The sequence below is a fragment of the Octopus bimaculoides genome, chromosome 2 (assembly GCF_046866305.1).
Source record: "Octopus bimaculoides isolate indiv1 chromosome 2, ASM4686630v1, whole genome shotgun sequence".
Lineage (NCBI taxonomy): Eukaryota > Metazoa > Mollusca > Cephalopoda > Octopoda > Octopodidae > Octopus > Octopus bimaculoides.
Genome location: NC_142929.1, coordinates 16,797,958 through 16,811,692, shown reverse-complemented (window position 1 = coordinate 16,811,692; position 13,735 = coordinate 16,797,958). Strand labels below are relative to the sequence as shown.

Genomic DNA, 13,735 nt, shown 5'->3' with positions numbered 1-13,735 from the left:
TGTTGTACTCTTTCGCCCCAATTTTCTCTCACTCTAAAGCTGCGATGGACTGGCGTCCCGTCCAGCTGGTGGGAGGAGGGGTGGACATACGCCACAGAAACCGGGAAATCGCACCCATGAGCCTGGCTAGGCTTTAAAAGGGTGCATAAAAAATAAATATATACATTTACACTCACGGTATAATACATACTTTTCCGTAAATCATCCACTGATGCCCCTGAACACAACGTTAATGATGTTTCCAAAGGTGCTTTGTGTCCTTCAGCCGCCAGGACAACGTCACCCAGGTGATTCAGTCAGGGTTAGTCGTGTCCTAGCTTCGGTCAGCACTATTGTCTATCTGTCCGGTTGATTTATTGTCCTCTATATTGTTTTTATTCCAATTTTATATTCATATATACATATAGCGGGGTATGTACACCTTTGCTCATCTTATAGTAAGTATATATGTATATATATATATATATATATATATATATATATATATATATATATATATATATATATATAGGTGAGAAAGTTGGTATGTGAAAGCACGTGGTTGAATGTATAAAAGGTAATAAGAGTGAAAAAACTACAGAAGGCTTGTGTTACTTGGTTAAAATATATATTTAAATTATGTCAGAAAAATGTTAGAAAAATGTTAGAAAAATGTTATAAAATCTTTTTCGTAAATAAACATTGTATTTTGAGAAATAACCGGTTTCGTGTTGTCTTTTCAAATTTCTCTACTTCATTGTGTCGTGTTCACTCCAGTCTGAGAAAGAAGAGTTCTAGATAGGGGGAGGTAATTAGGGATTTTTTCCGGTATAGGGGAGATAATCGAAATCTAGGAGGTGGTAGAATTTGATTAATTTACCATGGTTTTGTTCTATATTTTTCCCCCTTTTTTTCCTCATATATATATATATATATATATATATATATATATATATATATATATATATATATATATATATATATATACATATATATATATTGTTGCGTCTGGTGTGAGTCATTCTCTTTTAGTGCCTTATTATTTGACACACTCACCTGCAATGCGTATATTCATTTATTTATTTTTCATAAAATTTTCGTTGCGTCTTGCAACCTTTTCACTATATATGTGTGTGTGTGTGTGTGTGCGTGTGTGTGTGTGTGTGTGTGTGTGTGTGTGTGTGTGTGTGTGTGCGTGTGTGTGCGTGTGTGTGCGTGTGTGTGTTTACGTATACTTTATGAATTCATTGATATAAATATACGTGCGCTCAATGATACAAATATAGGTAAATATACGTACTTATATGTATAGATTTGCACATGTATATATACATATATATATAATACAAAGGAGGGTGTGTATTTCCACGCAGGAAAAAATATAGGAAAATTTGTTGTTGAAAATGCACCTGAATTTGAAAAACTTGTAACTGTTTTTAAATAAATTTATTTGCATACATACTAAACTAATTTCGACAATATTTTTTGTTTATCAATGGGAAAAATTTCAAATTGAGAAGTAGAAAAGCATGTTTAAAAGATTCAGTGTTTACAAGATTCAATGATATCAAATATGATTTAAATGTTCGCAACATTCAATAATAGAATAATTGTAGATCGTCTTGCTTAAATACACAATATTCAATAGTGCTAGAACTGGTTGATAAGAAATGTGGGTCATCGAAAGTTCGGTCATCCTGAGTTAAGAGGAGAAAAACAAGGGAGTAATAAAGATAATGAAAGAAAAAAGGGTTTTGTTACAGTTTCCGTGATTCTTTTACCGTCGTGTGCAGGGACTTTCACTTGTAACGGCGTTTTTTTTTTTTTTTTTGGAATCCAGTGTATTTGTATCTTTTTCCGTGAAGAGATCCGATTTTTGATTCATAAAAGTACTGATGACGTCTTATCTTTCTGGTGGTCAAGTTTGTCGTTCTACCTGATTGACTTACCTGTTGGGAACGGTCATCAGCTGTTCCAGTTGGTTGATTCTCTCCAAGGGTGATTTTGTTGTATTTACTGAAGTTCGGTTTTGATCGGAGGAAAAATTTTCATTGGTCTAGGGTTAGGTGACGCCAGCAGCTGGTGTTTGTAAAATTTCATTGGTTTAGAGTTAGGTTACGTCAGAAACTGGTGTCTGTATGGTGTTATTGTGTGGTGATTTGGAGTTGCGGTTTCGAAATCCGCGTGGAACACTGTTACTAAAGTTTTTAAATCCCGTTTGTTGTATCTAATTGATTTTTTGTGGAGAAATTGGGTCGCTTTTTCTTTTTAGTGTTTCGTCTTCTTTCTAAAAGATATTCAACTGTGGTTTATATTTTTAACGAGCATGCTTTCCTTATTCAAACAGAATTGGGTTGAAGTGTTTCTGGTGCATTGATAAAGCGGGAAGATTTGGTATTTCGGGTTTATGTTTGCGGGGCATTGGCCTAGAAGTTTGCTTACAGCAATTTTCCTGATCGTAGAGGCCCGGATTTGTTGCCTGTGTACCGTTAGTCTGTCCCTATGTAGTCTTCCCTACACCCTCCACATTTGAGAACATAGATTATGTTCTTCGATGTACAGTTGAAGTGACTTTTTATGGTAAAAGTTTGACCTAGCTTAAATTTGTATGTTGAACCCTCTAAGACTTCCCCAAATCCAGAAAATATACTAACAACTATGGGAGAAGTGAAAAACTTGATAGCTACATGTAAAGCTTAATTAAATATTTGTGTCTCATTCAGTTTGATCACAAGACTCGTTTGATTACATAATCTGTTCTTATCTGAAATGATTTTTATTCTCCGAGTACATGCATACATACATATCTACTACATATGTGGAAAATCGGAGTGTGTTTGTTTGTGGTGTTGTTAGCTAACTCCTCCTACATCGTTTATTCATTTTGATGAAACTTGACACGTGAGTAGAAGTCATGTCTGGAAACCTCGTGACATACTTAGATTGTTGAAAAAATCAATAATACAGTCCCTGGAAAGGATCTTTATATGTACCTCATATAACTAATTTTTTAAAACACCCAAAGGAAATAACCCATAGCACCTGCACAATATTTTTTAAACACTCAAGGGAAATAACCTATAGCACCTGCATTTACAGTTGTTAGTTTTTAGCGAAGCGATCAATATTTGATTCTCACGATCAGCGGACCTAATTCTGCATTTCACTACTCACAGTTTTCAACTGCTAAACCTTATTATTGCACTTTCTTGATGCATGCACACTTTCAATACCCATAACTCCGATAATTCTGCATTTTTCCTGTTAAAAGTTCTCGATGACAGTACATAAAATTTTGATTCCAGAACATATTCAATAAGTGTGTCCCAATACAATGAACTCATGCTTTGAATGCTTAAAATTCTTAAAAAATGAAAACAAACTTCCACACCACATTCACTTGGGAAACTCTGTATCAATTATGCATATTTTACAAATCATAATATTTATTGCTTATTTACAGTTCATATAACATTTTCATGGAACTAATTGAGCCATCGAATGGATCTTTCTATCTACTACATATTACTAATATTTTATTTAAACAACCCAAGGGAAATAACCCGTACCACCTGCAGTTTTTAGCGAAACGATCAATATTTGATTCTCACGATCAGCCAATCTAATTCTACATTTCACTACTCAGTTTTAAACTGCTAAACATTATCATTGCACTTCCTTGATTTGAATCTTAAACCTTGAAGACTTCATTTATACATTTCTATATATACATACTTTTTTGAATGCCCATTACTCCAATAATTCTGCATTTTTACAGTTACACTTATTCCATGACAGAAGATAAATTTTTATTCCACAACGTATTTGTAGTGGCTTCATGCAGGCATAGCGTGGGTTCGATCCGCGATTGTCAAATTTCACTTAACACTTCAACAGCGCTTTTCTCACGGTAAAACAATAGTTTTTTCTGTGAATGACAGCAGTTATACATTTTTCAGATGCCTTCGCTAAGCAGAATAATTTCTTTGTCACTTGACCCTTCTAACCTCTTCTAGGCCACCAGGGTTTGGAATGGAGATAACAGACCTCCAACGAAATCACTTGTTCTCGACTATGTGTGTATCCTTCTGACTGCTTTTCGATAGTTATAAAAACAAGAACTCCGTAAGCTAAAGACAGTTACTGAGAGCGACCATCAATGAGTGTGAATATATACATATATACTACATTTATGTATTACCTTTAATAAATTAGCATTCATAAAGTTCACCTTCAAAATGCCACGGCGAGTCTGAGTACTTTCTCGCCAACCCCCAACAATCTCTTCCTGGTTAATATGTCGGCATTATAAAATCAAAACTGTTGACAAAATGTAAAAGCATTACTGTGAGATTATAACTGAGGGAGAAAACATAACGGTTCTTACGGACTTCCCCATATATTCAGACAGAACCATCAAAACTAATAAACAGCATATTGTTGTAAAAAGCACAAAAACATAAAGTCCTGGCATTCATCGGCAACACTGGTATGACGTACAGAATGTCAATAACGGCCACTTGTCTCACATTTTTGGTGGCGTCAGGGGTGGCCAACCTATATCTTTAACTGCTTGTAGTAGTCTAGTGTGCTGGTATGCGTGTATTTTTATGCAGTGTTTGATGTAACCAGGTCTTCTGACGTACAATGTCCTACATCATACCCACAAAAGACCATTGTTCAGCTGCTTCTGTCTGAGTTATGTCTACAGAGGAGGAGCAAAACAAAAGGCTTTAAACAAGATCAAACAAACAGCATGATTGTAATAATTGTAGGAGGAATTCTTATATAAAGCGTTACCTGTAGTATTTGTTTTTCTTCATTAAGTCTAATAATAACCGTTTCGAGTATTTCAACCACAACAGTCTTACTCTAGTCATCTTTTATATCTCTGCCAACGTACCACGTCATTATAAATCAAGTTTCTATTAATCCAGTGTACATATAAAATCTCTAAACCCTAAGCAGCAATTGACTCAGAAAGGGCATGGAATTTAACAGCTTTGATAAAACATCTGCTTTTATAAGAGCAATGTTTATGAAGCTGACAAATATCAGTTCAACACCACCACAACCACACCCACCCCGCAAAAATATTTAGCGGTATTTTGTCCGTCTTTACATTCTGAGTTCAAATCCCTCGAGGTCCACTTTGGCTTTCATCCTTTAGGGATAGATAAAATAAGTAGTTGTTGAGTGCTGGGCTCGATGTAATTCACTTACCCACTCACCCTAAATTGCTGGCCTTGTACTAAAATTAGAAACCAATATATTTGCTGTTGTTGAGTTTTATTTTCGTGTTTTAAATATAAACTAACTCTTGTCTTTCTATCTTCTAGGAAAACTCAATGGCCCGAATTGGAGATATAGCAGGTGCAAACGGAGAAAATGCAACTTCAAGACGATTAATCGAAGTATCAGTTCCTGTTTGCTTGTCTGTATTGCGTTTGCAACTATCCTGAATTCTGTTATATGTTTAGTAGCAGTTGCTAAAATTTATTAAATATAGTGAGAACTTCAGTCAATAAGTGGTATTTTTTAGAATAAATGACATAATTTCAAGCATTAAACAATGATATATTCTGATCGTGAACTCTATGGCTGCAGCCTGATGGCAAGAACCCATAAAGCAGTAAAACTATGAGAGTATAGAGATATTCCTGAAAGACTTGTACCATTCTTTCTCTCCAATTTTATCACCCACGAAAGCAATGGGTGGTGTCGTTTCATTTTGTTTTTATTTGAATCTTTTTTTATCCTGATCTCAGGAACTATCAAACTTTAAAATCATTTTATAAACATAATTATTAAACAAAATAAATTTTTAACTCTTTCCTAGTTTTTCAAAATGTTGCCTTAAAACCAGTAATTTATATGAGAGTTTAATATTTATATGAGCGTTTAACTCTGTTTAACATAAAGTAGATGCTAGATAAACAAAAGATAAACTGTTATACACATACTTTGACAAATATCAACACAATACTCTAGATAATGGTTGATAGAAATAGCTAAAACTGAAAACTACATTCATATATTGACCACAAACGTAGAGGAATATTTCTGGTAGCTTTCATTTATAAATATTTCTTCTTATCATGTCAAACAATGGGGATTGGAGTTCAAAACAAGCATATGAATGACACTTTGCAGATAAGAAAGTAAATCTCCTACGAAGTAAAGCTGTAAGGATAGCAGAGAAAGATGGGGTATTTACCCTTATAAAAAAGGAAAAGTTGTCACCTCTCAGATACCGTCCTTTAGACTAGAGCACTAAGTTAAATTGCACCCTGACGCAATCACTGTTAAATTTAAACGTAAATTATAGATATTCAAATGCGACAACGTTTTATAAATAAACTTTGGAAGCGTCAGATATGGTTGGTATTTTGCAAACAAGAAAATAACGATTTCAATGGTTCTATTTCAAATGTGCGTATTGAATTTTAGCATATCTAATTCGTCTTTAGAACAATATCTGAAAGTATTTTCCCTTAATAAAATTCTATATTTTAACTAATCAATTATATAACAATATGGTAGTTGTTTAAGATTTGTAAATACATCAATAAATCAACTTCTATTGTCTATGACGAGCAGTAGTAGTAACAATGACAGCAACAATAACTACTACTACTACTACTACTACTACTACTACATGCTTGTTGCTATTATTGTTTAACTCCAGGTTAGCTCTTATTGACCAGTCCTGTTGTTGGCACTACGTCGCTTACAACGTCGAGGGTTCCAGTTGATCCGATCAACGGAACAGCCTGCTCGTGAAATTAACGTGCAAGTGGCTGAGCACTCCACAGACACGTGTACCCTTAACGTAGTTCTCGGGGGATATTCAGCGTGACACAGTGTGACAAGGCTGACCCTTTGAATTACAGGCACAACAGAAACAGGACGTAAGAGTGAGAGAAAGTTGTGGTGAAAGAGTACAGCAGGGTTCGCCACCATCCCCTGCCGGAGCCTCGTGGAGCTTTAGGTGTTTTCGCTCAATAAACACTCACAACGCCCGGAATCGAAACCGCGATCCTATGATCGCGAGTCCGCTGCCCTAACCACTGGGCCATTGCGCCTCCACATGACCAGTTCTATATTGAAAGCATATCAGTTATAACCATTCTGTCTTTTTCTGGATATTCTATCAGTATTTTATCCCATGTGTTCTTTCTCTTTGTAAGAGACTATAGAATTTTATCGATTGGAGCCCGGGTATTTGATACAAGGATCTAAACAATAGAAATCTGGTTTGTCATTAAGATTATCTCCTTGCTGAAGGATCTATCAAACACCGTTTTCCGAATTCACCTACCTTCATCACGTGTTTAAGCCTATATTATATTAATTTCATTGGAGAAGTAAAATTGATTAATTTAAGTCTTACTTTTGCAGGTGCACACATCACATTGTAGTTAAAAATTCACCTCAGAACAAGTAGACTCCAGGTTTGATCCCATTTCACGGCACCATGATCAACACTTTACCAGAGTCTTGAGTTGACAAAGAGCTAGCGATTTGGATGTAGTTGATCGAAACTTTGACAAATCCAATGATGCATGCGAACGCACAGACACACACATACATAAAACGTGTATATATTCGTGTGCATATATGCTTCACATCAGGTGTTTAGGATGCTCTTGTTAATATTGTAGTTCTGTATAGTCTGTTTGTCATTCGATCGATAAGAATTGAAAATAAATACGAAACTAAAACATGTAATATACATTTTATTCGATATGATCATATGATTGAATAAAATTCTTTATGATTGTTTCTTAGCATAGTTGCACTTTTATGGCTAAATCCAGTTAGACAAAAGATCTCTATTTAGGATATATGGGTGCTGAAAAGCAAAAATCATAATGATATGAAAAAATATTTACTTACAGAAACGGGACCTTTGAATCGTGACTGTTGCTGCTCTGGATAAAGTGAAGAGTAACCAGATAGTGGGGTATATCTTGATGCTGTTGGATATCCAAGTGATGGGGGGATATCTAGATGCTGTAGGATGCCCAGCAATAGAAGAGTATCCAGTATATTCGGAGTGACTTGGTGGAGCAAAGTTGGCTCCCTAGGTTGTTGTGTCACCTGTAAAAAGAAATTAGATTCGAAGAAGGATATTTCCTCATAAAATGTAATTAATCAACTGATGTTGTACACTGGTTGGTGACTTTAATTTTTCTAGTGAAAATTTGTCTCCTTTTTTAAAAAAATCAATTAATATCATCACTATTGCATTACCCTCAAAACAGGACCTTTAAATATTTTTATAAGTTTCTCTTTGCGACTTCCTTATTAGTTGAAGCTTATAAGATGAAAATAGAATTCCTTCTGCCAACATATGAAGAATACATTGCGAATATGTCCAATGACTACCTCTCTTTCAGAAAAGATGCGGAGCTGGAGTTAATCCACCTAACTTCATTATAATTTTTGAGGTAGAGGGGATAAATTCCCTGTTGTAGGATGAGTAAATTTCCCACTTTTACATTTCTCATAATAAATTCTGCTCAAAGCTAAATATTTTACAAATGATGTAGATGATCATGACGCAGGACATTTCTCAACTATCTAAATAGTTAATAATTTATATACATTTCATGACTATATGATGCATCTAGAGTGGAGGCGCAATGGCCCAGTGGTTAGGGCAGCGGACTCGCGGTCATAGGATCGCGGTTTCGATTCCCAGACCGGGCGTTGTGAGTGTTTATTGAGTGAAAACACCTAAAGCTCCATGAGGCTCCGGCAGGGGATGGTGGCGAACCCTGTTGTACTCTTTCGCCACAACTTTCTCTCCCTCTTACTTCCTGTTTCCGTTGTGCCTGTAATTCAAAGGGTCAGCCTTGTCACACTGTGTCACGCTGAATATCCCCGAGAACTACGTTAAGGGTACATGTGTCTGTGGAGTGCTCAGCCACTTGCACGTTAATTTCACGAGCAGGCTGTTCCGTTGATCGGATCAACTGGAACCCTCGACGTCGTAAGCGACGGAGTGCCAACAACAACGGTGCATCTAGACAAAGACAACTTGCTATGGGTAGATCTTACTTTACAGTAAATCGTTAATATAAAGTGATAGGGAACATCATCATTTAGGACAAGGAAATACTGCAGTCATTAACAACTTTTCACACCTCACAAATATCCAAATATTCTCCCTACAAACACCTGGTTTCATATTCGAATTGGTCTTTTTCGTTTGAGTCCTTACAATCCAAGCAACATTCTCTGGAAATCAAATGAGTATATTTAGTGATTGATCACTACAATAGTGGGATTATATCTTGTTGAAGATAATGTAGAAGCATGTCTCAGTTTATTTCTTGAAATTTCCAGGAAAATAAATATCTGATGTGTGTCTATGATTACACCGAAGAATAATCAGGAAACGTATGAAATGAAATGCGTAAGTTTCATAATCTAGAAATATGAATTACATTTTCATTGATTTCTTATAAATTCATAAGGTGCAGAGGTAGTTGTGAGATTACGAAAATTCCTTTTCAACCATGTGGTCTCCAGTTTAAGACCACTACGCGGCGTCATCGGCAAATGTTTTCTACTATAGAGCCAGATCCATCAAAGACTTGTGAGTGGATTTTGAAGACTAAAACTGAAACAATCCCATTGTATATATACATACACGGACATGTATATGCGTGTGAGATGTATATTCATCTATATCCCTGTCTTGACATCATGTGGTGATTGTAAATGAGAATCATGCAAGAAATATTGCTCATTTCCAGTCTTCCATGAAAATGTTACCTTGCTTGGAATCAGGTGGGGGGTAGGTGACAGGAAAGGTATTCGGCTGCAGAAAACCTAACTCAATGAATTCCGTCTAATCCGTGCAAGCATTGAAAAGCGGCCGCTAAATGATGATGATGAAGATTATTATTATTTATATTGTTTTTTAAAACTTAACTCTTTTGTCGTAGATTTGTAGCGAAGAAGTGAAGTTTACGACCCTATTGTTCATAGTTTCATCCCAAAGTGTGATGTTTGGGGAAAGTGTCTTCTATCAAAGCTTCAGCTTAACTAATTCTTCGTGAATGAAATTCGGTAGGCAAAATTATGCAGAGCATCTGTTTTGTTCTATTCTTGCATGGATTACATGAATCTCGCAGCACTCACGCCACATCACCGTACTTTGATATTTTGCCCGCCCAACAACAGAAAAATACCGTCCATCTTTGATGAGCATGTAGTGTAATTTTAATCGCAGTTCATGTATCTATGACATCTTCAAAGGCTTAGGCATCTGGTAGAGAGTGGGCTGCCATCTGTGTCGGCAGAGAACGTTGAACCATGCATGCTGTACAAAAATACGTGTGAATCGAGTGCATGGAAGTAGCCAACCGGACTATATGGAAGGAGCAAGCATCACAGAGAGTAACTTGCAGAGAATGAAATCTTTATACAACGTGTAAGATATGGTTAGACGAAGCTAGCCAGAAGAATTTCCGTCTTCCTTGATAAAAATCCAACATAGACATATGTGTTTATAAGACGTACGTTCCTATATATATTTGTGTATGTGTGCATATGTGTGTGTATACACATATATGTATATATAAGGATGTACACACACGCACCAATGCCACCGACAGTCTTTATCAGTACTTCCCCCCACGCTTTGCACATACCTACCATCATCACTATGTTCTTATTACATACCCGTACTAAGCGCTGTCTGTATTTTAATCTGGTCTCTATTTTTGCCTCCTTAGTAATCATTTATTCAGTTTATTAATTATATGGTAGAGGCGGGAGTGGTGAGTGGAGTTGTTGAGAAGGACTTGAACATTCTGATAACAGTATCTAGAGGTTTGAACTTAAGTTATGGAACATTACAAATTCAACTGAATTAAGCCTTTTGTGACTCACCCAATTTAATTACACTACTCATTTGATTGTGTAACCTCTTATCGCAAACGATACTTATCCCTATGCATCTGTCTGTGTGATGTGTGTAAATGATCTGATCAATAAGTATCAGGACCGTTGCCATAGTAACGAAGCTAAACTACTCAGAGTGAAGCCACTGGGCACAGATTGACTTTAAAGTATACTTTGTATATGCACTACATTTTAACGGTCTAGATCAATTTCACTGTTTACAGCAGTGCTTGGAAGGAAGGTGTCTAGCGTGTGATCGTCGCATTGAACATGACAAAGAAAGTCGAGCAGAGAATCTGCATCAAATTTTGCCAAAAGTTTTGTGATACCTGCTCAGAGTCCTACGCAAAGTTTTCAAACAGTTTTCATAATTCTCGACACAATCAAAGAGACCATGTGCAATTAAATTCCGAGTGTCATGTTGGCCAGCTAAAGGTTATATATATATATATATATATATATATATATATATATATATATATATAAGCAATGTTAATTCTCTAAATGAAGTATTAACAGTAACTGCACGATAAAGTGTAGTATATTACCACTTAAGTGTGGCTGACCCCTAGGGGTGGATGTTACTGTTGCTTTTAGCCCCAGGAGGACATCTCCTCCAGCTGGCTTATCGACACACGACTGTGTCCTGTTTGCCAAGGGTAGTTATCCCTCTCACCAACATCTGCAGCACGAACGGATCCGGATTTCATGGTTATTTCCCTTCGTCGGCGTCCGATAGCCGCTGACCTTGGTGAGAGAGACAAAAACCTGGCAATCTTATATCTTCTTTTCAAGTGAAATTCTTCACTGATATCGAAAAGGTGAAAACAAGCAATGTTAATTCTCTAAATGAAGTATTAACAGTAACTGCACGATAAAGTGTAGTATATTGCCACTTAAGTGTGGCTGACCCCTAGGGGTGGATGTTACTGTTCGTGCTGCAGATGTTGGTGAGAGGGATAACTACCCTTGGCAAACAGGACACAGTCGTGTGTCGATAAGCCAGCTGGAGGAGATGTCCTCCTGGGGCTAAAAGCAACAGTAACATCCACCCCTAGGGGTCAGCCACACTTAAGTGGCAATATACTACACTTTATATATATATATATATATATATATATATATATATATATATATATATAGAGAGAGAGAGAGAGAGAGAGAGAGAGATTAATATTTCTAAGTCTCTCTAAAGGAGACTACGGCAGCGGTACTGAATATTAATAGTTATCGCCAAGCCAACATGGCAGTCCAAAAAATAGGACGAATGCTGCCGTTGATTAGCTCCAAGAGGATATAGATAGATAGATAGATAGATAGATAGATAGATAGATAGATAGATAGATAGATAGATAGATAGATAGATCGATGGTTGGATGGATAGATGGATGGATGGATGGATGGATGGATAAAAGAAAAGTGTATAATTGTGAATAAAAAACAATTATAACGGAGAGGGTTGCAAAAACGCTTACATGTCTAGAAATAGCAGTCAAAACCGCTATCAAGTCACTATAGTCACTCATCTTATATCTCTTCAAAATAAAAGCTGTTAGCGGGCGACATGACATAAAATTCAAAACTCAAATAAAAATAAAAGGTTAGTCCTCCATTGTAATTTCGAAGTTAAGAACCAAAAGGGTTCTTCTTTTATTATTTAATTTTTAACTCGTATCTAGTTTTTCGCCGTGACTCGATTTACTAGTCATTTTTTATAAACGCTGTACATGACGTTGGAATTCAGAATTTGAACGTGTAGATAGAGGTTGACATATTATTCTTGCCGATCCGGATACGTGTTAAGCCCCAAGGTATGTTTTTGGTGCTAATTTGTATCTACAGGAATGTTTTCCTGATGAGAAGAGTGGAACCTTTATGGTTCCTAATTTCGAAATCGCAATAGCGGTCTAAATCTTTTATTCTTATTTAAGTTTTGAATTTTATGTCATGTTGCCCGCCGACAGCCTTTGTTGTGAAGAGATATAATATGAGTGTTTATAATGGCTTTATAGCGGTTTTGACTGCTATTTCTAGACATGTAAGGGGTTTTACAACCCTCTCCGTTATACACTGTTCTTTTATGAAAAATTTTTTTGTTTGGATGTTCTCGCCACTGATATATTCGTAAATAATTTTGAATTGTTTACGATATATCCTTCGTAATGTATTTTTCGGCTCCTCTTTCATATATATATATATATATATGAGGCGTAGGAGTGGCTGTGTGGTAAGTATCTTGCTTACGAACCACATGGTTCCGGGTTCAGTCCCATTGCGTGGCACCCTGGGCAAGTGTTTTTTACTATAGCCTCGGGCCGACCAAAGCCTTTTGAGTGGATTTGATGACGGAAACTGAAAGAAGCCCGACGCATATATGTATATTTATATATATGTATGTGTGTGTATACATGTTTGTGTGTCTGTGTTTCTCCCCCCAACATCGCTTGACAACCGATGTTGGTGTGTTTATGTCCCCGTAACTTAGCGTTTCGGCAAAAGAACCGATAGAATAAGTACTAGTCTTACGAAGAATAAGTCCTGGAGTCGATTTTCTCGACTAAAGGCGGTGCTCCAGCATGGCCACAGTCAAATGACTGAAACAAGTAAAAGAGTAAAAGAGAAGCATATATATATATAAAAGAAATGGAAAACAATAGCCGGGTGACGTTATTCAAAGGCTAAAACAAAACAAAAATCTCATTGAGTCCAGCGATGTGGCGGTTACGTGATCACGTGATACATATATATATATATATATATATATATATATATATATATTCTTTTATTGGTTTCTGTCATTTAACTGCGGCCATGTGGGGGCACCGACTTACCTGAT

General features: G+C 36.3%; 1 protein-coding gene and 1 long non-coding RNA gene across 10 annotated transcripts in view; one reads left to right on the top strand and one right to left on the bottom strand.

The window, feature by feature from the left end:
- The window catches only part of LOC106884207 (uncharacterized), a 44,034-nt gene that overhangs the window by 10,461 nt on the left and 19,838 nt on the right, over window positions 1–13,735 (bottom strand). For 2 of the 3 annotated variants that reach the window (XM_089341147.1, XM_089341153.1), the window contains exon 5: window positions 7,879–8,082. In XM_089341147.1, coding sequence (XP_089197273.1) covers window positions 7,879–8,082 — 204 coding nt within the window. Of the gene's footprint in view, window positions 1–1,197; window positions 4,685–7,878; window positions 8,083–13,735 lie in introns of those variants that run through there. The other variant, XM_089341158.1, reaches the window with a different exon arrangement.
- The window catches only part of LOC128250526 (uncharacterized), a 56,136-nt gene that overhangs the window by 29,103 nt on the left and 13,298 nt on the right, over window positions 1–13,735 (top strand). For 5 of the 7 annotated variants that reach the window (XR_016238242.1, XR_016238243.1, XR_016238235.1 and 2 more), the window contains one exon: window positions 5,319–5,812. The exons of the other annotated variants lie outside the window; for them this stretch is intronic. This is a non-coding gene — a long non-coding RNA (uncharacterized LOC128250526). Of the gene's footprint in view, window positions 1–5,318; window positions 5,813–13,735 lie in introns of those variants that run through there. 7 annotated transcript variants of the gene reach the window in all.